This window comes from Rhinoraja longicauda, chromosome 32 (assembly GCF_053455715.1).
Source record: "Rhinoraja longicauda isolate Sanriku21f chromosome 32, sRhiLon1.1, whole genome shotgun sequence".
Lineage (NCBI taxonomy): Eukaryota > Metazoa > Chordata > Chondrichthyes > Rajiformes > Arhynchobatidae > Rhinoraja > Rhinoraja longicauda.
Genome location: NC_135984.1, coordinates 12,839,677 through 12,863,971, shown reverse-complemented (window position 1 = coordinate 12,863,971; position 24,295 = coordinate 12,839,677). Strand labels below are relative to the sequence as shown.

Here is a 24,295-nt window from a genome sequence, read left to right as displayed (position 1 = left end):
TTTACAGAAGCCAATTAGCCTATAAAGCTGCATGTCTTTAGGATGTTGAAAGAAACCAGGACACCCGGAGAAAACCCACGCGGTCACAGGGAGAACGTACAAACTCCGTACTGACAGCACCCGTAGTCAGGATCAAACTCGGGTCTCTGGCGCTGTAAGGCAGCAACTCTACCGCTGCGCCACCGTGCCTCCACCTTTTCCATTTTTAGTAACCTCCTTTTTCTGGTAATTCCATTACACTATTTTCAGCCCATTTTCTTATCTGACGTGATCTGGTTAGTTGTGTTCAGTCCCTTCACCAGACACGGCCTTGTTGCTCACTGATTCTCACTGGACCGGTGAAAATGAGGTCTGAGGCCAACACTAAATAAATTCTGAACAAGAAATGCTCCATAAATTTGACATAAATCTTCTGGGCATTATGAGGACCTTTAGTACTCTCTGGATAATGCAGTTGCAGACAATGAAGGCGTGACATTTCAAACGAAAGAAAAGCTTTCATATATATGATTATTTTTTGCAACCGTTGATATGAATCAAAACTTTTTTTCAACAAGCGAAGCATATTTTTTAAATGCAAACGCTATTCTAATAGAAAATATAGTTATAGCTCGCAGGGCCCGCAGAAGCAGTGAGATCATCTGATAGAGTGATGTTGATTGTGGAATAACAATGATCAAGGTGGAGTTTCCTTCATTTCCTTCGACTGGGCTTATATTCACTGGAATTTAGAAGGATGAGAGGGATCTTATAGAAACATATAAAATTCTTAAGGGATTGGACAGGCTGGATGCAGGAAAAATGATCCCGATGTTGGGGGAGCCCAGAACCAGGGGTCACAGTTTAAGAATAAGGGGTAGGCCATTTAGGACTGAGATGAGGAAAAGCATTTTTACCCAGAGAGTTGTGAATCTGTGGAATTCTCTGCCACAGAAGGCAGTGGAGGCCAATTCACTGGATGCATTCAAGAGAGAGTTATATAGCTCTTAATGGAAGCAAGATATATGGGGAGAAAGCAGGAATGGGGTACTAATTTTGGATGATCAGCCATGATCATATTGAATGGCGCTGCTAGCTTGAAGGGTCGAATCGCCTACTCCTGCACCTATTTTCCATGTTTCTATGTTTCTATTTAGATTTCAACGAGCTTATGACAAGCCATTGGGTTAAAATCCGGTTTAAAATCTTGGTTTTTCTTTGTGTTGCCATGTGGTTTTAATAGCCCCAGACTGCTGCACATTCCCAGAATATCTGAGCCCCACAGTCAGGGATAAGGTACCAGGCAGATCATCTGTTCATAAGCTGCCACAAATCTCCTTGAACTGCACCATTAAAAACAGGCCCTGGAATGAGCTCTTCATTAGAAAGGGGTATTTTGAGGGATAATACCCACATTCCTGAAGCGTTGAAATACTTCACAACATGTCAGAAATTAGGCTGCCTTGAGTATCGCTAAGATTAATTGTTTTTCTGATAGAGGCTTGGAGATTGCAGGAGGAAGGGGTTGTTGTGATATTGCAAGGACCACTTTGTTGTATCACAAGGACTACTTTGTTTGCCTGTGTAGTAACGTGTATATAAGAGAATGAGGTGATTTGGTGGTCACTCTGGTTCCATGTGGCCGTGGAATAAACAGCCTGGATTTAAGCTCCAGCCTTTAAACCTTTTAAACACGTGTACTTGTGGTCCGTCCAGAGTCATAACAAAGGTATAACAGATACCGGACCACGACGTACAACAAGGGCCACAGGGACACAATCAATAAGTATTCCAGAAATCGCATTTGTCACAAGCCAAATGGAGTGACTCATCTTGTACTTTTAATTAAAGTTAAGATGGGAACTTTCCAGATCTACCCTAGATCCCCTAGGAGCACATGAAGGTCTTTGGCAATCCCAAGTCATTGCGAACACAAAAGTTCCTGATCCGAAGGTTATATTTCCATGCAAGCGGTTCCAAAGCAAGGGTCTGTGGAAGTAAGTAATAAGTAATTGGTAGAGACATCCCCGGAGGTATACACATGAATTACATGCCACACAAACATATAGTTGGCAAGCAGTAGTGAGGAGACGGAGGTAGGTGCTCTGACATGGGGGTGATCCCTGATAGGGCAGGTGTGGTCATGGCATGACGTGTGGAGAGAACGAGGCCGTAACCGGAGATGGGCGGCACGGTAGAGTTGCTGCTTTACAGCGATTGCAGCGCCGGAGACTCAGGTTCGATCCTGACTACGGGTGCTGCACTGTAAGGAGTTTGTTCGTTCTCCCCGTGACCTGCGTGGGTTTTCTCCGAGATCTTCGGTTTCCTCCCACACTCCAAAGACGTACAGGTATGTAGGTTAATTGGCTGGGTAAATGTAAAAATTGTCCCTAGTGGGTGTAGGATAGTGTTAATGTGCGGGGATCGTTGGGCGGCACGGACTTGGTGGGCCGAAAAGGCCTGTTTCCGGCTGTATATATATGATATGATATGATATGCTGAGAATTCTTTTGACAGACACCGATGCTGCAGAGATTTTAATTACTTTTCTGCAGTTTACTTTATTTGCCTTATTAGCAAAGCAGGCTGAGATGACATTACATTGACTTTTTAACTCAATTAAATCGTTGGCTGTATTTATTGAGTGGAAATTGAGGCTTGGGATAACAATAGACAATAGGTGCAGGAGGAGGCCATTCGGCCCTTCGAGCCAGCACCACCATTCAATGTGATCATGGCTGATCATTCTCAATCAGTGCCCCGTTCCTGCCTTCTCCCCATACCCCCTGACTCCGCTATCTTTAAGAGCTCTATCTAGGTCTCTCTTGAATGCATTCAGAGACTTGGCCTCCACTGCCTTCTGAGGCAGTGAATTCCACAGATTTACAACTCTCTGACTGAAAACGTTTTTCCTCATCTCCGTTCGAAGTGGCCTACCCCTTATTCTTAAACTGTTGCCCCTGGTTCTGGACTCCCCCAACATTGGGAACATGTTTCCTGCCTCTAACGTGTCCAACCCCTTAATAATCTTATATGTTTCGATAAGATCCCCTCTCATCCTTCTAAATTTCGGTATATACAAGCCTAGCCGCTCCAGTCTTTCAACATACGACAGTCCCGCCATTCCGGGAATTAACCTAGTAAACCTACGCTGCACGCCGTCAATAGCAAGAATATCCTTCCTCAAATTTGGAGACCAAAACTGCACACAGTACTCCGGGTGCGGTCTCACTAGGGCCCCGTACAACTGCAGAAGGACCTCTTTGCTCCTATACTCAACTCCTCTTGTTATGAAGGCCCACATTCCATTGGCTTTCTTCACTGCCTGCTGTACCTGCATGCTTCCTTTCAGTGACTGATGCACTAGGACACCAAGATCTCGTTTTACGTCCCCTTTTCCTAACTTGACACCATTCAGATAATAATCTGCCTTCTTTTTCTTACCACCAAAGTGGATAAGCTCACACTTATCCACATTAAACTGCATCTGCCATGCATCCGCCCACTCACACAACCTGTCCAAGTCACCCTGCAACCTCATAGCATCTTCCTCACAGTTCACACTACCACCCAGCTTTGTACCATCTGCAAATTTGCTAATGTTACTTTTAATCCCTTCATCCAAGTCATTAATGTATATTGTAAATAGCAGCGGTCCCAGCACCGAGCCTTGCGGTACCCCACTAGTCACTGCCTGCCATTCTGAAAGGGACCCATTTATCCCCACTCTTTGTTTTCTGTCTGTCAACCAATTTTCTATCCATGTCAGTACCCTACCCCCAATACCATGTGCTCTAATTTTGCCCACTAATCTCCTATGTGGGACCTTGTCGAAGGCTTTCTGAAAGTCGAGGTACACCACATCCACCGGCTCTCCCCTGTCAATTTTCCTAGTTTCATCCTCAAAAATACCTGTGTAAATTGTGGAGGGGTGGGGGTGAGGCTGTACAGGAGAACGTTATGTGACAATTAAGGTTCAGGACAAACATGGGAAACATCCCACATCTCAAAAGCTGCAGCAAAAAACCATGTATTGGAGGAGCTTCGCAGATCAGGCAGCATCTGTGGAGAGAATGGACAGACGAGATTGTGGATTGGAATCATTCTGCAGAATGAAGAAGGGAGCCTCAACCTGAAAGGGTGTTTGTCCGTTCCTCCACTGATGCTGCCTGACCCACTGAGTTCCTCCAGCACTTTGGTATTTTTGCTCAGGATTCCAGCCTCTGCAGTGTCTTATCTCTGAAGAGTTGCATCTTGGTGACCATTGAAGACTTTAAGTCCATACCTCAGGGGTGCACAGAAGCTTAGTGTAAATGATAAAAGGACACACCACCTCATAAACTACCCACCTACTCGCTTGCCTGCAGAAGAATCTCTAGTTCCCCTATTGGGCTTATTCGCCACCTTGGCTACAAAACTGAAAGCCAGTCATCCTCAATCCACAGGGACTGTCTAAGAAAGTCAAGTCAAGTCAAGTCAAATTTATTTGTCACATACACATACACGATGTGCAGTGAAATGAAAGTGGCAATGCCTGCGGGTTGTGCACAAAAAGAATTACAGTTACAGCATATAAATAAAGTTAATAAGTTACTATTAGTGTCGACAAAAATTTAGTCTCTGGGGTTATAAAAGTTGACAGTCCTGATGACTTGTGGGAAGAAACTCCGTCTCATCCTCTCCGTTTTCACAGCGTGACAGCAGAGGCGTTTGCCTGATCGTAGTATCTGGAACAGTCCGTTACAGGGGTGGCAGGGGTCCCTCATGATCTTGCTTGCTCTGGATCTGCACCTCCTGATGTATAGGTCCTGCAGGGGGATGAGTGTAGTTCCCATGGTGCGTTCTGCCAAACGCACTACTCTCTGCAGGGTCATCCTGTCCTGGGCAGAGCTGTTCCCAAACCAGACTGTAATGTTGCCGGACAGGATGCTCTCTACAGCCCCAGAGTAGAAGCAATGAAGGATCTTCAGAGACACTCTGAATTTCCTCAGTTGTCTAGGTGGTAAAGGCGCTGCTTAGCCTTACCCACCAGTGCGGCAATGTGCGTTGCCCACGTCAGATCCTCTCCCAAGTATTTAAAACTGCTCACCCTATCCACAATCGACCCATTTATCTCCAATGGCGTGTACGTCCTTGGATGTTTAGCCCTTCTGAAGTCCACAATCAGCTCCTTTGTTTTAGTGACATTCAAGAGGAGGCTATTGTCCTGGCACCAAAGTGCCAGATCAGCCACCTCCTCCCTGTAGGCCTTCTCATTGTTGTTGGATATCCGGCCCACCACCACAGTGTCATCAGCAAACTTGATGATGGAGTTTGAGCTGAACCTGGCCCCACAGTCATGTGTGTACAGGGAGTACAGTAGGGGGCTAAGGACGCAGCCCTGGGGGGATCCTATGTTCAGGGTGAGGGAGCTAGGGTGAGGGAAGTAGAAGATTCTGAAGGAGCAGTTACTGAGATGGAAGGGCCAGCACAGTGTGGGCAAAATTTACTTGTGAATTCTCAATTTGGAGATGCCAAACAATTCCTGGAATGGCGGGACTATCATATGTTGAAAGACTGGAGTGACTAGGCTTGTATACACTGGAATTTAGAAGGATGAGAGGAGATCTTATCGAAACGTATACGATTATTAAGGGGTTGGACACGTTAGAGGCAGGAAACATGTTCCCAATGTTGGGGGAGTCCAGAACAAGGGGCCACAGTTTAAGAATAAGGGGTAGGCCATTTAGAACTGAGATGAGGAAAAACTTTTTCAGTCAGAGAGTTGTGAATCTGTGGAATTCTCTGCCTCAGAAGGCAGTGGAGGCCAATTCTCTGAATGCATTCAAGAGAGAGCTAGATAGAGCTCTTAAGGATAACAGAGTCAGGGGGTATGGGGAGAAGGCAGGAACGGGGTACTGATTGAGAATGATCAGCCATGATCACATTGAATGGCGGTGCTGGCTCGTAGGACCGAATGGCCTCCTCCTGCACCTATTGTCTATTGTCTATTGTCTAATAGTATTTCTACGTCCTCATCCTTGCTGAAATAAGTAACATTTCTTGATCTACTCCTGACTGAAATGCTTCACGCGTTCAATCCTCTTCCAAGATGTTTGGCTGTGAACAAAATTTTTGCTTTGGAAAGAAATGAAAGGAAATTCTCAAATGATCTCCAGAGGATTTGGATTTAAAGGTTACATTTAAATGCATTGTTGAAATTTCCCTTTCCACAGATGAGTAGTGTGCAGTAATATGATTTTGTTGTAGATCTGAGACCACATCTTCATTTGCAATATGGTTCCGGCAGCCCTGATGGTGTATTGCTTATTTGTTATTTGGCGGATATGATTCAGTGTGACAAAGCTTGCATCTCTCTCTCGAGAAAGAACTTACTAACTACGTTGCTAGTACAGCACAGGCCTAACAGCTTGTGTTATGAATCTCTTCCTGTCCAGTGTTGCAATTTTTGTCCGGTGATGCTAATTTTTTCGTTGTCGGAGCTGTCACTGGTGCCAGAGCAACCGCTGTTAAATTCCCCGCTCGTTAAAATTCCCCGCTGTTTATTTTGGCTTTTTTTTACAGAGGGGCTCTCCAGTGAGCTCCAACAATACTGCACCTCTGTTCCTGTCCCTCGTCAGCTAATGGTATCAACATATTTAATTCCTTTTGCACGTATTCATTTAGCTCTTCCTCAGGTGCCTATGGTTTACACCTCAACTGTTCCTCTGGTAACAGGTTTTAACATGTTATCACTAGTCTGATATCTATATACTAAAACTCTCATTTGTTTCTTTATTTGTGATCGAACTACAGCCAAAACGGTACACGATAGCGCGGCAATTTTATGCCCACCTTACTCACCGTCATCACTTTAATGGTAAAGCATGTAGTTTTATTGAAAAAGGTGTTATATTTTTTAAGTTATTCACATTCTAAAGTTTAAATCTATCTCCTAGGGAGAGAGGTGGGGGGGGGGGAGGGAGGGAGGGAGGGAGGGAGGGGGGAGGAAGAATGTGGATAAGGGGGGTTGAGGGGGATGGAGAGGGGGAAGGGGAAGTGGCGAGGGGAGGGGGAGAGGGGAGGGGGAGAGGGGGAGGTAGGAGAGAGGGCTGCACCAATGCAGGAGTGGTTTGGGCCCAATGGGTCCACTTGGTCTAGTATAACATAAATGATTATCCAGGAGGGTCGAGGTTATTCATTGTATCTGTTCTGAATCACTGTTTCATTTATGATTGGCACAATGGCGCAGCGGTAGAGTTGCTGCCTTACAGTGCTTCCAGCATCGGAGACCCGGGTTTGATCCTGACTACAGGTGCTGTCCGTACGGAGTTTATACTTTCTCCCCGTCACCTGCATGGATTTTCCTTGAGATCTTTGGTTTCCTTCCATACTCCAAAGACGTACAGATTTGTAGGTTAATTGGCTTGGTATAAATGTAAATTGTCCCTTGTGTGGATTGTGTTAATGTGTGGGGATCGCTGGTCGGTGCCGACTCGGTGGGCAAAAGGGTCTGTTTTTGCGCTGTATCTCTAAACTAAACTAAACTAATCAGAGTCCCTCACTGTTACCACATGCTTTTTGATTTGTTATTGATTGTTTTTAACTATCATCCAATGTGTGATTTTAATGTATTAAACGTACAAACATATTTTCTGATATTTTTAATATTTGAAACGATATGTTTATAATCCAAAATGCTTCAAGTTTACTGCCTGCATTTGATTCAGCATTGATGAAGGATTCAGTAGCCCAGACAATAGTGACTGTTGTGAGAGCTAATGAATCTACGCTTCACCCAGCCTGCCTGAAATGCTGGGAGTCAGGCAGCTGATGGAAGGAGGTCTGGAAGAGACTCACTGTGATGGATGTTTCTTTTTTTTGTGTTTTGTGTTGGTTGGGGTTGTGTAATTTGCTTATTTTATTGCTCTTATTGTTGGACTATGGGTGACGAAATCTCGTCCAAAAAACTTGTTTTTTGGATGACAAATAAAGATATCCTGAATCCTCCTGCACCAGGACTAGGCTGAAACAAATAGTGTCGTCTGGGGCCTGCAGCAAGTCATGTTTGGATCAGTGCAAAATCTGCCCCATTACGTCTACTCATTTGCTGAACAATTTCTTCTTTGAAAATGTCAGCAAAGCTGATCAAATCCTGGCATTGCCTCAATAAATCTGTGCTATTGTATGTTCTGTTTCATTCTTGACAAAGGTTTTTGCATTGTGTTTATTACCAAAGTTACCTGTGTTTTTTCTAACGTTACCTGTTGTTTTTCTAAAGTTACCTGTTGGTTTTTTTTCTAATGCTCCCTAGCTTTTATTAACTCTGCACGATAATTGAGAATTGCCATTAGGTCTCTGCTTCTCTTTCAGAAAGCTGTGCCTGGGATGAGTTTCTATGCGATGGGGGCCGATGTCTCTTTGCCAGTTTTAATTGCAATAATTTCTATGATTGCCTAGACGGGAGCGATGAGGTGAATTGTGCTCAGCATCATGGTAACTACCTTTTCCCTCATTAAACTGCATCGTCTGATATAACTCTCTACAGAGGGCACGTTAGATATTCAAACATTGGTGTCAGAAAAATGTCAATTACTACGCCTCTAAAGTACTGTGATCATCCTGCCTAAAAAGACTGCTTGATTAGATAATGTTGGCACAGAATATATCATGAATGATGCAAAATGGATGCTTTTCAACATGTTACTGTTCCTCAATGCAACCATGCTGAATCACAGGGTGAGGTTTATTGGTTGTTTCCATGTAGTCTGGATTCATTCAGGGCCAATGATAACTATAACTATGTGGAATCACTGAATTAAATATAAGAGATATTGAGGGGAACAATTATACTATTTTGATTTCATTTTTTTTAAAAGTATAAATATTTCGAGTCAACGTATCACAAAATGCTGGTATTTATTTCACAAAATGCTGGAGTAACTTAGCGGGTTAGGCGGCATCTCTGGAGAGAAGGAACGGGTGACGTTTCGGGTCGAGATCCTTCTTCTGAAGAAAGGGTCTCGACCCGAAACGTCACCCATTCCTTCTCTCCAGAGATGCTGCCTAACCCGCTGAGTTACTCCAGCATTTTGTGATACCTTCGATTTGTACCAGCATCTGCAGTTATTTTCCTACACAATTTGGAGTCAACGCGTCTCTAAGGTAAAGTCACTCAGTATAATTGTCCAGTTATTATTTATTCAGGGTTCTGAGTGCTCACTGTCTATCTGTATAAAATAATTGTTTATTAAAGGTAAGGGTTACTCAATATATAATTCTCCAGACAAAGTATATTCAGGGAACAATCATTCATTGTATTGGTGTTTATTGTTTGACTTAAGGGTCGGGTTGACTGTTGTGTGATTGCACAAAGTCATTTTTATGCAGACTGTGTATAAACTACAGAGCTTTATCAAGTCCCACTTAACCAAGAAAGAGAAGAGGATATTTTCCACTGATGTTCCTGCACCCACTGAGACAGTTCCCTTCCCCATAACCGCAGTCCAACACATTCTGTTTCTAATGAATGTATAAGCTCAGAAAAGAGATGTACATTATTTATCCATGTGTTTTTGAGGAAACGGTTCCTCACTGGAACTAATGGTTTTGCTAAGAGACAACAATTATAACAAGATAGGAAATAGAAATGCCAAGACTGGGAACAGAATTTTCATAATCAAATGAGGCTGATTCAGGATCGATTAAGTGTAAAATCCACCAGTCGAACAAAATGCAACAAAAGGTTGAAGTACTGATGGTCTAAAGACACCAATTTCTTTAATTTCATGTATCAGAAATTGCAGCTCATAAGTTCATAAGTTCATAGGACCAGAATTAGGCCATTTGGCCCATTCAGTCTATTCCGCCATTCAATCATGGCTGATCTATCTCTCCCTCCTTACCCCATTCTACCTATCTCTGCCTTAAAAATATCCATTGACTTGGCCTCCGCAACCTTCTGTGGCAATGAATTCCACAGATTCACTACCCTCTGACTAAAGAAATTGCTCCTCATCTCCATCCTGAAGGAACTTCCTTTAATTCTGAGGCTATGACCTCTGGTCCTAGACTCTCCCACTAGTGGAAACATCTTCTCCACATCCACTCTATCCAGCTCATTTTAAATATAATTAGAATTTCTCACTGTATGAATCCCCGATACGTGATTCTGAGGGTTATGTAATCGATCATTTATTCGCAGTATCCCATTGATTTGTTTAGATTGCGGAGGGGTTCTGACTGCTCCAGAAGGTTCTCTGGCCACTCCCACACATCCTGAGCAATATCCACACAGACAGGTATGTAACCAAGGCATACATTAACTCACATCCATAACTCATAACTCACTGATCCTTCAGCTGAAAATATCACAGCATTGCTCTTCCTTTTAAGCAGTCCCTCAGATCGAAGATGATTTTGCTTCCAATCCAGAATCTGAGCCCACAATGCTCATATGGGAACTGCAGATTCTTCCACAGATGATAGACACAAAGAGCTGGAGTAACTCAGCGGGACAGGCAGCATCTCTGGAGAGAAGGAATGGGTGATGTTTTGGGTTGAGACTCTTCTTCAGGCTTCCACAGATGAGTCAGGAGATGGTGGGTGGATGGATAGTTAATGAGGTGGTTTGCTCCTTCCAAAGCTCACACAGGTTCGGTGTGCTTCTGAGGCCTTGATGTCCTCAATACCATCCCGAATGGGACAACAAGATCCGGGAGCCCATCACTGAAAGTAAATGTTCAGGCGCATCAAGCAGTTTGGAAACAGGTGCAAGGGTGTCTTTGTCCAGCTGCCAGGCCTTGGTGAGACCCTTGGTGTTCATCGTCCATCTCCTTATCTCAGAAGGAACAGTTTTGCAATGCAGGTAGTGCAACAAATGTTACTAGACGGTTTGCCCGGCTTGGCAAGAGTGATAGACAAGGCACTATAGATTCAGTTAGGCTTATTTACTGGAGTGGATAAGAAAGAGTGTGGAAAGAGACCAAAGCTGTCCCTGCAAAAATCCTCCAAATTCCCTGGAAAGACTGGCAAACCCATCCCAGCAAACGGTCCCAGGTCAACATCTACAGCACTGATGCTGTAGGTACTACATTGTAGTGCACTAAGTGTACCTAGAGCATCAGTGCTGTAGATGTTGACCTGGGACCGTTTGCTCGGATGGGTTTGCCAGTCTTTCCAGGGAATTTGGAAGATTTTTGCAGGGACAGCTTTGGTGATTCCCCCTCCCCCTCCCCCTCCCCCTCCCCCCTCCCCGCCCTCCCCCCTCCCCGCCCTCCCCCCTCCCCGCCCTCCCCCCTCCCCACCCTCCCCCTCCCCCCCCCCCCCCAATTCCTTGCGACACCTGCTGTCGGTAGACCAGCTGTCATAAGCACACTTGAGGACAGGGATTACAGTGGCCTGGTAAACTTTTATGGCTTGTCTGAGGTCTTCCTCAATTGACTAAAGGCTGTGCCAGGACATTGAAGGCGATGAATTTCATCATCAACAGCTTAGTTTTTTGTCATGTGTACCAAGGAACAGTGAAAAGCTTTTGTTGTGTGCTAACTAGTCAACAGAAAGACTATACATGATTACAATCGAGCTACCCACAGTGTACATATGCATGATAGAGAGACTAACATTTAATGTAAGATAAAGGCCAGGAAAGTCCAATTAAGGATAATCACGTCTTGCTCTCAGTGGAAGGTGGATTCCAAAATGTGTTTTTCATAATCTTGTTGTAGACCCTTTGTTATTGGAAGGCAGGGTGGTGTAGCAGAGGTATATTGGTAGAGGACCTTAGTCTCATTGATGTTGTGTGTTAAGGCCCAGATTGAAGATTGGCTCTGGGGTAATGTGATCTGCATAACCTTATTACAAGTTGTCTTTAACAACTGAGCTTCGATGGGGCAGGCACGATGCGTTAGACAGAAGCAAATTCTTCATAGCAGACTAAGGCAATTTGTCGTATGGAGTATGCTGCTTAAACAATCTCCAGATGTTCATGTGTGTTTGATTAATGCGCTGTTTGGTCTAGTATGTGTGTGGTTGGGATAGTGCTTCTCTTTCTGGTAAACTCTGATTTTTGACTAACTGGAAAGATAAAAACAATACGATTTCCTCCAAGCCCAAATGTTTTGCTGCTTCATAATTTGTAACCATCCATTTAATGTTCATCTGAGTTAAACCTCCTCTTCTGAAGGCACTAATTTTTTTGGAGCTAAGTTTAGGGTTGCTAGCTAAAACCAGCCACTGTGTGGACCTGGTTGTGAATGTTATTTTACTATTTAACTATGATGGGTATAGACAATAGACAATAGGTGCAGGAGTAGGCCATTTGGCCCTTCGAGCCAGCACCACCATTCAATGTGATCATGGCTGATCATTCTCAATCAGTACCCCGTTCCTGCCTTCTCCCCATACCCCCTGACTCCGTTATCCTTAAGAGCTCTATCTATGACAATGAAGCACTCATTTCAATGTTTACAATGGAACGCTTTATTCCCGGAGATGCTTTTGACTAATATGGACAAGAAATGTACTGCTTCAATCATCAACCCAAAGATATTGGGGCCAATTATACCACTGGAAACAAAATTAGCTCACCCCAGCCCAAAGATTGAACCAGAATGGCACCTCAGCACTGCATTGTGGGAATGATTTCCTAGATTCCAGGTTAAACATATCTGACCCCCAAATTAAAATAATAGATCCCTCTAGTAACATTTGAAGAGTGGCTGTGATTGAGGGATGGGATGAGGTACAATTGGTCATCTCCCAATATCAACAATTAGATTGACATCATTAAGTGATCTCATTGCTATTTTGCAGGATCTTGTGCACAAATGGGTTGCCACATGTCCTACATCACAATAGTAACAATACTTCAGAAGTGCTCCATTGGCTGTAAAGTGCATTAAGATGCCCTGAAGTCCATAGTGGTGCTACATAGTGGGGCCTTGTGATTTTCTTATAACTTGCTGAGGTGCATTAAATGATTGTAGTGCAGCCAACGACGGTTTTAACTGAGAGCTTGCTGCCTGGAAATTCAGTAGCCGTGAGATGCAAGACATCGGGTGCAACTGAATAAAATGTACAGATGCCCTTGCACTTTGAAAAGGATAACCAAATAAGTATGGGGTTGTAGCTAGGTCCAGGATGTTGCTGACGAGAGAGGCGCATAGTTGTGGGGGAGGTCATTGACAGATGTAGGCGTCTGGCTGAGGATCAACTGTGAGCAGTTATGTGCATGAGTTGGGTGTTGGAATGCAACCTGAAGTCAGGTTTACGGATGTCATTGTGGCAGTGATTGTGCTACTGAGACGCTCTTGGTCATGGACATCGATGCCCCTACCCAGGGGATGGGTGTTTAAAAGGCATTAGTGAAGGACATGGATTTCCAGTAATGAACTCGCATCTGTGGAGTATTGGTCCTACGATTGCACATGACAACATGCAATCTAATTTTCAGAATAAGATATCTTTCCACACTACCTTGGCAATCCACATTATCAAATATTTGATGGTTCAGTACAGTGGGCGGCACGGTGGCCTAGTGGTAGAGTTGCGGCCTTGCAGTGCCAGAGACCCAGGTTCAATCCTGACTGCGGGTGCTTGCCTGTACGGTGTTTGTAGTTCTCCTCATGACCTGCGTGGGATTTCTCTGAGATCTTCGGTGTCCTCCCACCCTCCAAAGATGTACAGTTTGTAGGTTAATTGGCTTGGTATAACTTTAAATTGTCCCTAGTGTGTGTAGGATAGTGTAAGTGTGCAGGGATCGCTGTTCGGTGTGGACCCGATGGGCCGAAGGGCCTGTTTCCGCGCTGTATCTCTAAACTAAACTAAACTAAACTAGACAGCACATCCCTTTCTAAGCGTAGTGATGACTAGAATTGCATCAAAGTAACATTCAACATTAATTGATGGTTTAGCCCTAAATACTACCGAGCTTGTTAATTGTCCTGTTTTATCAATGTATAGATGTGTGTGTGGCACATCTCGGTAACTTGGGGTCAAGTGGTCCAGTTGATGTTTCACAACTTCAGCCTGGAGTCTGCTGGAGGCTGTCAATACGACTTTGTGGAGGTGCACGACCAAGCCAGCAGTAGTCCCAGCACACTTATGGGCAGGTAAGGTCTTCAAAATACCTACAAGGTTAAATTAAAAGGAGGAATGTGGTGTAATAGTGACCTGAGTCACCAATGGGCAACAGAGCTAGTCTCAACTTGGGAAGGTCATGCATCTACACGACAGGGAAACTGGCCCTCCTACCCAACTCGGCCTTGCTAACCACGTTGCCGAGCCATTTGCCTGCACCTGGTCCACATCCATCCATACCTTTCTATTCATGTACCTGTCCAAGTATCTTAGAAATGTCATAGTTATACGTACCTCTACCACTATGGCAGCTTGTCCCATATACGTACCAGCCTCTTAATGTTGCCCCATGATCCTTTTATAGTTTTTTTCCCCTCTCCCCTTAACCCCATGTCCTCTCATTCTATATGGCTCCACTCTGGGGGAAAAGACTGGCTGTTCACTTTATCTACGCCTCAAATGTGACCAGCATCTTGCAGCACTTGGATCCACCCCCCCATAGACATTCTCCATGTTCAGAAAGAGAATGGATTGTCTGCAGCTGACTTGAAATGCAATCTAGCATATGGAAGGAGGGATAGAATTCCAATCTGTTTCGGTCGTCCCTGAACAATGTTTCAAATCCAAGAGGTGCGGGAACGATGCTCAGAATGACAAGTGAAGTCCTTGCAATCCCAATTCCTCCTAACACCCGCTTGCTCTGTCTGGGTGGGGCGTGGAGGAGGATGGGGGGGGGGGGGGGCAGTGAGGTGAGGAGGAGGAGGTACAGAGAACAGTGGCTGTTTGGTGGAGAGGAGCATTATTGATTTCAGAATTCTCAGCTACATAGGATTATATGGGCAAAAATTGGACTGCAAATCCTCCATGTTTAACTGGTCTTTTCCTTTTGAAGATACTGTGGGGACTCCCTGCCTCCAACACTGACTTCCCCCCAACACGAGATGTTGATTATATTTGTAGCTGATGAGGGAGAATCAGATGAAGGGTTCTTTGCCACCTATCAGGCTGTCAACAAAAGCAAGGGTAAGAAAGACTGTTGCATCTTTTCGTTCTTGCACCCTAAACAAGCCTTGTGGGGTCCTATTTACTAATCACAATACAATATTTATTACAATATTTATTACAATATTTACAATATTTAATATTTTTGGTTTATTTGCTTTCTTCCTTGGCTCCTCAATGTTCCTGAGAAAGAAAACAAGTGTTTGAGTTTCTCTTGGGACTCATTGTTCTGCACCACTGATGATATGTATTTGAGGTCATCCACAGAGGTGATCATTATTACTTCGCAGAAGCAGGTGTGGGTCCCACCAAACCTAAAATCTGATCCATCATTGAGTAAGATAATGGCTGACATTCTTCACAGCCATGTCCCGGGGTAGTCCAAATTACAGAATTCCGAGTCCAGGATATACTCAGCAACTGATAATTCACAGGTCTCTCAGATTGCAAATTCCAAAGATTGGCAACCCTCTCACAATTGAGACGATTACTCTGTTCTGAAGTTGTGCGTTATATTGTCACAGGTAAAGGTCAGTGAACCTTGAGGGACTATGAGCTTAACCTACCATTTCACCTCAGTTTCTTCAGGTAAAGGCGAAAGTTACTATTTCTGAATGCAATTTTAACACTGCGATGTCGTATCGTTATTTCATGTCATGTTGCTTCAATGTTGAGTTTATGTCTTCCTTTTTGTTCCATAAATTGCCCTTCTTTGTGTATCCATCAGCAATTTTTTTTTAAAGAAAGAAAAATAGGGAACTAGAAATGGAGAAAGAGAAAACGAGGTTTTATAAAATAAACCTTCATCCTTGCATTTCACCATCCCATGATGTTCTAGAATTCTTCAGTCATTTAGTACTTTTGAGGTGTGAACACTTCTGAGAGAGGCTCAAAGATAGACAAGAAAAGCTGGAGTAACTCAGCGGACCAGGCAGCATCTCTGGAGAGAAGGAATGGGTGACGTTTCGGGTCGAGACCCTTCTTTTAATATAGGCTCGGCAGTTGGGATTTTCTCAGAGATGGGGTAGTGGGCAAGACATCAGCTGGACACTTCCACTAGGAATGTAGTGGATATGACCTGATATGTAGCTTTAAAGCTGAATGAGCCAAAGGAATAGAATACAAAATGGAAAATTCAAGTCCCCTTTTTTTAATCAACCTTTTGCAATGCATCCTAAAGATTTGTTTGTGTCTGTGATTTGCTATGACTTTGGATGACTCAGATCCTTTTCATCTTAACTCCAGGACTTTCAATTTATATTTTAATGATATTTGGGAACAAATCAAGCAGCAAGCACCAGGCCCAGTAGCTCACAGGTTGTTTAGTTTAGAGATATCAGCGCGGAAAAAAGCCTTTGGGTCCACTGAGACCGCTCCGACCAGCGATCCCCGTGCGCTAACACTATCCTACACACACTAGGGACAATTTACAATTGTACCAAGCCAATTAATCTACAAACCTGTATGTCTGTGGAGTATGGGAAATAACCAGAGCACCTTGGGAAAACCCACACAGGTCACGGGGAGAAGGTACAAACTCCGTACAGACAACACCCAAGGTCAAGATCAAACCCAGGTCTGGCGCTGTCGGGCAGCAACTCGACTGCTGCGCCACCATGCCGCCCTGATGCCAGACTGCGAGGTCAGACTGTGTTCAACCACTTAGCCTGACCATTCTTCCTTGGTACTTCTTTCTCAGTGGCATGCAGTCCGCATGAGTTCAGCTGCGTAAATGGGCAGTGTGAAGCGATGCAGTGGGTGTGTGATGGCTGGAACGACTGCTCAGATGGGAGCGATGAGATGAACTGCACTAACGTCACACATCGGCCTTATGGTATGTGCATGTGAGGGTTTTAAATGGAACCATGACACGTAAGAGCCAACAGATTTAGTAACTTAGACTTTAGACTTCAAAGACTTTAGACTTTTGAGATACAGCACGGGAAGTCCATGCTGACCAGTGGGAACAATTTTATAACTTATCAAAGCCAATTAACCTACAAACCTTTACGTCTTTGGCTTGTGGGAGGAAACCGGAGTACCTGGAGAAAACCCATGCGATCTCAGGAAGAACATACCGTACAGACAGCACCCATAGTCAGGATCTAACCCAGGTCTCTGGTGCTGTCGGGCAGCAACTCTACCGCTGTGCCACTGTGCCAGCCTACTGTTGGACAAGTGAAGACTACGGTCCATGTAGTTCATTTTTACATTCCTGGCAGCAACTTAATTCAGTGATAGCATTATTAACTCATCAATCCTAATCGATTTGTATATAACAAGGGAGGCACTGGCTCACAGCTCCGGTGAACAGCTTTGATCCAGTGTTATCTGTGTGCAGTTTGCTGTTTTCCCAGGCGCTGTAGGGCAGCAACTCGACCGCTGTGCCACCATGCGGCCCTTATGTCAGACTGCCAGGTCAGACTGTATTCACTTAGCCTGACCAGGCTTCCTTGGTACTTTCCGCAGTTCATTCCACATCCCAAAGACATGCTGTAGGTTCATTGACTACTGTAAATCACCCCAGGTATTGGTGTGAGAAGATAATGGGCACAAGAGAAAAAAATAGATTATAAGGAAGTAAGTAAAGGAATGGGATTGATGGGATGTGGTAATAAAGTATGAAACTTTAGTTCAGGCGGCACAGTGGTGCAGCAGCAGAGTTGCTGCCGTACAGTGCCAGAGACCCGGGTTCAATGCTGACTATGGGTGATGTCTGTATGGAGTTTGTACATTCTCCCTGTGATAGAATGTGTTTTCTCCAGGTGGTCCGGTTTCTTCCCACACTCCAAAGATGTGCAGGCTTGTTTTGAAGGTTAACTGGCTTCTAAAATTCTAAATTGTCCCTCGTGTGTAAGATAGTGGTAGTGTACAGGTTCATTGCTGGTCGGCGCAGACTTGATAGGCCAAAGGCCCTGTTTCTGCACTGTATCTCTAATGTCTAAAGTTTAAAGTCTAAGCTTGAAACCCATGAATAAGGCGGGGATAAACTTGGTGATGAGAAGCTTTGAGTACCATGGTTCCCTATCTGCTGATTTCTTCTGTGAGGCTACATTTACCACATTGCTGTGAGTCAAATTATTCATTTAGTTTATCCCAAAATATTTCCCGAAAGACGATTATATGACTTGGACTTGGATTAATTAATACTAATTAATTAATACTGTTGTAAGAGGAGACTTGATTCCGGTCTCATTCCAATCCTGTGCAGATTCATTTTAAATGTCACTTCAAGTGCAGAGCATGTTCTCTATATTTAAAAATGTATCTCATAACATAAATCTTTATCATAACTCAGTATCTTCAGAAATTAAGTGGTTTGTGTTTTGTAAACTCATGCTGAATGAAGACAACCATGAGTGAGGCCACACACAAACTGGAGGAACAACACTTTGTATTCTGCTTCGGTGGCTTACAACACAATGGCATGAACATTGAATGCTCCAATGTCAAGTAATGCCTCCCTACCCCTTTCTGTTTCCTCTGCCTCCCCAGCCTGGTGCACATCCATTCACCCTACTATCTCCTGCCCCACTGGTCACTGTGCCCCTTTCCCCTCTTTCGTACACCAATCCCCCATCCCCGGGTCCCTCATTGTCCTTCTATCACCATTTTTTCCCCTCGCCCTGTCCTCTTGCACCTATATCTTCTGGCTTTATATTGAATTCCTCTCTTTAACTGACACCCTTTGTCTCCTTTTCGCCTCTAGCCTTTGTCACTTACTCCACCTACCTGCATTTAGTGAAAAAAGAATATTGGCCAATATTTTTGTTCATAACGCCATCTAATGTCTCCAACTCGAGTGTTGAACGTAGATGTTGACTATGAAAAGAATTACGTTTCCATTTTGGAATAGCTTGTGCCTCAGAAAGGGACAAGTATCTCCAGGAGAGAGCGTAAAATGGAAAAAGGTTGACCGTGCAGTGCATTTTGAGTTTCATCGAGGTTTTTATGGTTCTTGAAGGAATTTGATAAAATATCTTATTAAATCAAAGTCTATGTTTTGAACATAAATGGTAAACCTTGTCTTTTATTCCTTTGTATCTAGAAGTTTGGACACATTCTCCCCCCTTGCTCTAAATGTGCTTCACCTTGACTCCAACTGGGTCATGTATCGAAGGTGACATTTATCTGAATAGTTCAGTATCATATCAAGAATTCTGAGGTACCCACCCATGCTGGATATTTTTATTGTCTGTATCAGTGATAAGGTTGTCTACGTTGGTAGAAGACACAAGGTGCTAGAGTAGTTTAATGGGTCAGGCAATGTCACCTATCCATATTCTCCAGAGATGCTGCCCGACCTGCTGAGCTACTCCAGCACTTTGTGTCTTCTTTTGTAAACTAGCATCTGCAGTTCCTTGTTTCTACATGATCTATCCTGATGATGCTTTAAAATTGAAATATCCACTTATACCCTCGCAACATGACAATGGACTTGGTATCTTCTCATCAATGACAGTACTCAGTGGTATTACCCAATGGTAATGAAGGAAGGTGGTCACAGAGATTTATGTAGCTGCCTCATCACATTTAAATTGGATTTTTCTAGAACGTGTCCTGAATATTTTTCTCCTCTTTTCCAGAAACTGCCTGTGAGAAGATTGAAGTGGAGATGTGTCAAGGACTCGGTTATAATGAAACTTCATTCCCCAATATCTGGCTTGAGATTCCAGATCAGAGAAGTGCTATTTCTACCCTGAAGGGTTACAAGGTAAGAGAACACGTTGTCCCTACTATACTGAGATGCTGAGCAGAATACTCAATGTAAAATAACCAAGCATCGCAGTTTGCCAAAGTACACCGTTCCCAGTTCTTTGAAATGTTTTACTTCTTAAGTGCATTGAGTTGGTTGATTTTGAGCTTGATATCGATCGGCAATGCTGTTTTGATAACTATCGCTTCTAAGACACTTTGAAGTGAAAGAAAATGTGTTATGCATTAGATTTGGCTGTATACTAAAGGGTCTTATCAGGGGGAAATGAAGATTCAGACTGCTTTGATTTTGTGAGAAGTAGAAATAAGTTATGAAATATCTTGAAGTTATATCACATTATGAGCGATGAGAGATTCCATCCCAGCAAAGGCCTAGGCACATGTTGAAATATTCAAGTGTGATACCAACTTGCAGTTTTATTACCTTGAGAAAAATATAAAATATTTATAATGTATTCAATCAGTTTATTGCAGCCTTACCCAGTACGGATTCAATGCCATCGGCAACTCTATGCAATTACATCTTGATAGCAAAGGCCACTCATAAACGCTTCCATTTCACTTCTTTGTAGTTATTCTCTTGGCTGTGGTTGTTCTTCAGAGGCAATGTTATCCCTCCCTGGCCATGTGGAGTTGTGAGTTTCAGATGTTTTGTTGCATCATTCCACTTGGAAACACAGGATAAGAGCCAGAGATCAGGATAAGAACATGTTTCAGGAATGCATGAAGTGAATCAAGTATTCGTTAAGAGAGTACATTTTGTTTTGTAGATTACAGAAAGAAATGGGGATTGAGGGATCTGTAGATTTAGATTTATTATTGTCATGTGTAACCAAAATGAGGTACAGTGAAAAGATTTATTTTGCATGGACTCCTAACAGATCAGACGTTATACATAAATACAATCAAGTCAAACTCAAGTATGTAGGAAGGAACTACAAATGCTGGTTTAAACCAAAGATAGACACAAAAAGTTGAGACCCGAAATGTCACCCATTGCTTTTCTCCAGAGATGCTGTCTGACAAACTCGTATAATAGGGGAAGGTGCAGAATACAGTTCCTGGCATTGTAACGCATCAGGTCCAGAGATAAAGTCCAATGTCCGCATTGAGATAGAGGTGAATTAACAGTACCCTAGCTTATGAATGGACAGTTCAGAAGCCTGATAATGGGAAGAAGCTGTTCCTGAGTCTGGTGGTACACGCTTTCAAGCTTCTGTATCTTCTGCCCAATGAGAAGGAGGGATGAGCGGGGTGGGATAGGATGAACAGCGATTTCTAACAATGAAGCACAATTATCTAAAGTTACTAGATCTAGTGATTTATTTCTGTGTAGGGATTTGCTGAGATAGTGAGATCCTGCTCCCAACAAATATTTATCTAAATCCTTCCTATGGGAACACATGACCTAGCTAAGTCACTATTTCTTGCTGTTTGTTTCTTGGCCTCTCATATCCTTTCTGCTCTTACTATCTTTCTGCTGAAGCGAAGGCATGAGAATGGGGTTAGGAGGGAGAGATAGATCAGCCATGATTGAAAGGCCGGGTAGACTTGATGGGCCGAATGGCCTAATTCTACTCCTATCCCTTATGACCTTACGACCTCAGTTGGGTGTTTGATCCAATCAGACAAGGCTCCAGTTCTAATCATTAGTAACTTGGATATTAGACAATAGACAATAGGTGCAGAAGGAGGCCATTCGGCCCTTTGAGCCAGCACCGCCATTCAATGTGATCATGGCTGATCATTCTCAATCAGTACCCCGTTCCTGCCTTCTCCCCATACCCCCTGACTCCGCTATCCTTAAGAGCTCTATCTAGCTCTCTCTTGAATGCATTCAGAGAATTGGCCTCCACTGCCTTCTGAGGCAGAGCATTACAACATATTACAACACATTACAACACTCAAGATATTACAACACTAACAGCCTATTCTTTCCCTTCCACAGCTCCTGACGGGTTTGGTTTGCTACGAGAATCTTCGCCTGTTGACCTGCAGCATCTTTGTGCCCAAATGCACATGGGATGGTGGTGTCCTGCCACCCTGTCAGTCTCTCTGCCTATCTACTGAGAAACAATGCCAACTTTCACTCGAGTCTCTGGGCATCATGTGGCCTTTTAACTGTAACCTATTTCCAGATTCTGATGACCCCATTGAATGCGTGGGACCAACCTAACGCATGGCCACATCTGTCTTCGACTCAGAAAGAGAAATTGTTTTAATTGCAACTCACTAACAGCAGCATTTGGGAGACTGCATGAACAAGTTTTGTTAAATGCTGACTACTATTTCTTTGCTGAACTTGGACAATTTCTTTAAGTTCCCCCCATGTGAAGTTTTATTCCTTTTTTGCTAAGACAAAGTAGGCGTTGACGATCTGAGTTGGTCTTGCAGTTGGAGATCTGGATGCGGGTCTGGAATATTACAGGTACTGTGAACACAATGTTTGTTCTGAGGCAAGGCAAACTACAGCAAAAGGATTTTCAGAGAACCAATTATTATCTGAAATATGGAGTCTTCATAACCACAAAATGTGTCTGTGAGATGGAAATTGTTTTAAAATCTCATGCAAATCTCGGGCTTCCCAAGGTGGCCCCTTCCAACCTCCTAGGCACTGATATGCTAACATGCACAAACACCTTTGCTCTGTGATCTTTCATCATCGATGGATCCCATGGAGATCAAAGACGAAACGTGATATTGTGGGGTGAGGGTTTCATAAATTCATGTTATAGGAGCAGAATTAAGCCATTTGACCCATCAAGTCAACTGCACCGTTCAATCTATCTTTCATTCTCAACCCTATTTTCTTGCCTTCACCCCATAACATCTGATACCCTTCCTAATCAAAAAAGGGGTAAATATGACTGGTGAAAAAGACCGAGGTAGGTAAGTAGACTAGGTTTTAGAAGCTGATGGGAAGGCAAGGATCACTGCTGACTTGATGATTGAGTTTTGTGCCACATCTGATTTCTTCAATAGAGCCAACTGTATGTTTCATTTTTTTCCCTAATCAGATGTGCAGCACTTTGGTCAACGTGGGTTGTTTTTAAATGTGCTATACAAATAAAATTGACTTGACTTGACTTGAAGACTCTGTGAATATGGTGTGAATTTTATTTCTGGTGTTTGCATTTGCTGAGAGGCAGCTCCTGAGAAGCGGGAAGTGGGAAGTAGTCCACACTTTCTGGGGCCACGCTGTGAACCGTTGTTGTTGGAAGGCAGTGTGGTACAACCAGGCCCAGAGGATGTTTGCCTTACAGATGTTGAGTGCGTGGTCCATACTTCACATGCTTTAGTCATCATTATACGTACCCAGTAGCCTCTGTGCAAATGCACATCACATACAGAGGGGATTTGACTGAAAAATGCCAAAGTGTACTAGGTTGGTTTAAAATTTAATGGAAGATGGTTTATAAATGTTGGGTAAATGGGGAAAAAAGTCCATTTGTTTTCCAGTTGGTATCACTCTGGTACTGGACATTACTGCGGCACCTTTTCTCTCTGGGACACTTTCTACTCCTTCCGCACCTTTGGGCAGGTTTTACTTTGGAGCAATTGCAGGCTCACCTCTTGTTAACTTCCACCCTGTGCATCACTGAATAACCTGTTGATTCCTCAAGGACATGCATAGAATCAATTTGGAATTACCTCGTGAATGGGTGCTGGTTTTTTTCTATATAGTCTCTGTACAAACTGTTCACAAAACTCACTGAGAGTAAGACATTTGATCATGCCTGTAAATGCATCTCCTTGACCAAGCAATGTCCATTATCATATCATATCATATCATATATATACAGCCTGAAACAGGCCTTTTCGGCCCACCAAGTCCGTGCCGCCCAGTGATCCCCGTACATTAACATTATCCTACACCCACTAGGGACAATTTTTACATTTACCCAGCCAATTAACCTACATACCTGTACGTCTTTGGAGTGTGGGAGGAAACCGAAGATCTCGGAGAAAACCCACGCAGGTCACGGGGAGAACGTACAAACTCCTTACAGTGCAGCACCCGTAGTCAGGATCGAACCTGAGTCTCCGGCGCTGCATTCGCTGTAAAGCAGCAACTCTACCGCTGCGCCACCGTGCCGCCCTATATCAGATGATTTCAACATGCATGGAGTGCAAACCTAGCAATATGGTCTCCGAGAAGGCATCTTTCTTTAAAAACCATCTCTATTGTGTCTTTCAAACCAATCGCCCCAAAGTCCAGCAGATGGAAGGACAGCCTAGTCTGGCACCAAGCTAACACACACCAGGAGGTGCAAAGTGTGTATAGAGTCAGCTAATGCACACGAAGAGTAATAATTTGGCTTCAGTAATGCTAAAGTCAGCAACGTCAGGAGGGAATAGTAGAAATGTGGCAAATGGTGGAGTGAAAGATAGCTTGACAAAACCACTTTTAACATGGTGAAAATTAGCTGTGGTGCATAATTTTGCCAATTCAAATAACTGATAATATTTGGGTACAGAAATGAATTTTATTTTTCCGTGGTTTCAATTACTGGTCATTTTTACTTCAGGCTGCATTTAG

At 43.5% G+C, this 24,295-nt stretch overlaps 1 protein-coding gene across 1 annotated transcript in view; it reads left to right on the top strand.

Annotated features, from left to right (window-relative positions):
- mfrp (membrane frizzled-related protein) overlaps positions 1–22,841 on the top strand; it is a 42,245-nt gene extending 19,404 nt beyond the window's left edge. Inside the window, exons 8-14 of the mRNA XM_078426639.1 lie at positions 8,332–8,454; positions 10,183–10,259; positions 13,921–14,069; positions 14,930–15,060; positions 16,739–16,873; positions 19,626–19,753; positions 21,704–22,841. Coding sequence (XP_078282765.1) covers positions 8,332–8,454; positions 10,183–10,259; positions 13,921–14,069; positions 14,930–15,060; positions 16,739–16,873; positions 19,626–19,753; positions 21,704–21,931 — 971 coding nt within the window. The 3' untranslated portion in view covers positions 21,932–22,841. The remainder of the gene's footprint in view (positions 1–8,331; positions 8,455–10,182; positions 10,260–13,920; positions 14,070–14,929; positions 15,061–16,738; positions 16,874–19,625; positions 19,754–21,703) is intronic.
- The last annotated feature ends 1,454 nt before the right edge of the window (positions 22,842–24,295 follow it).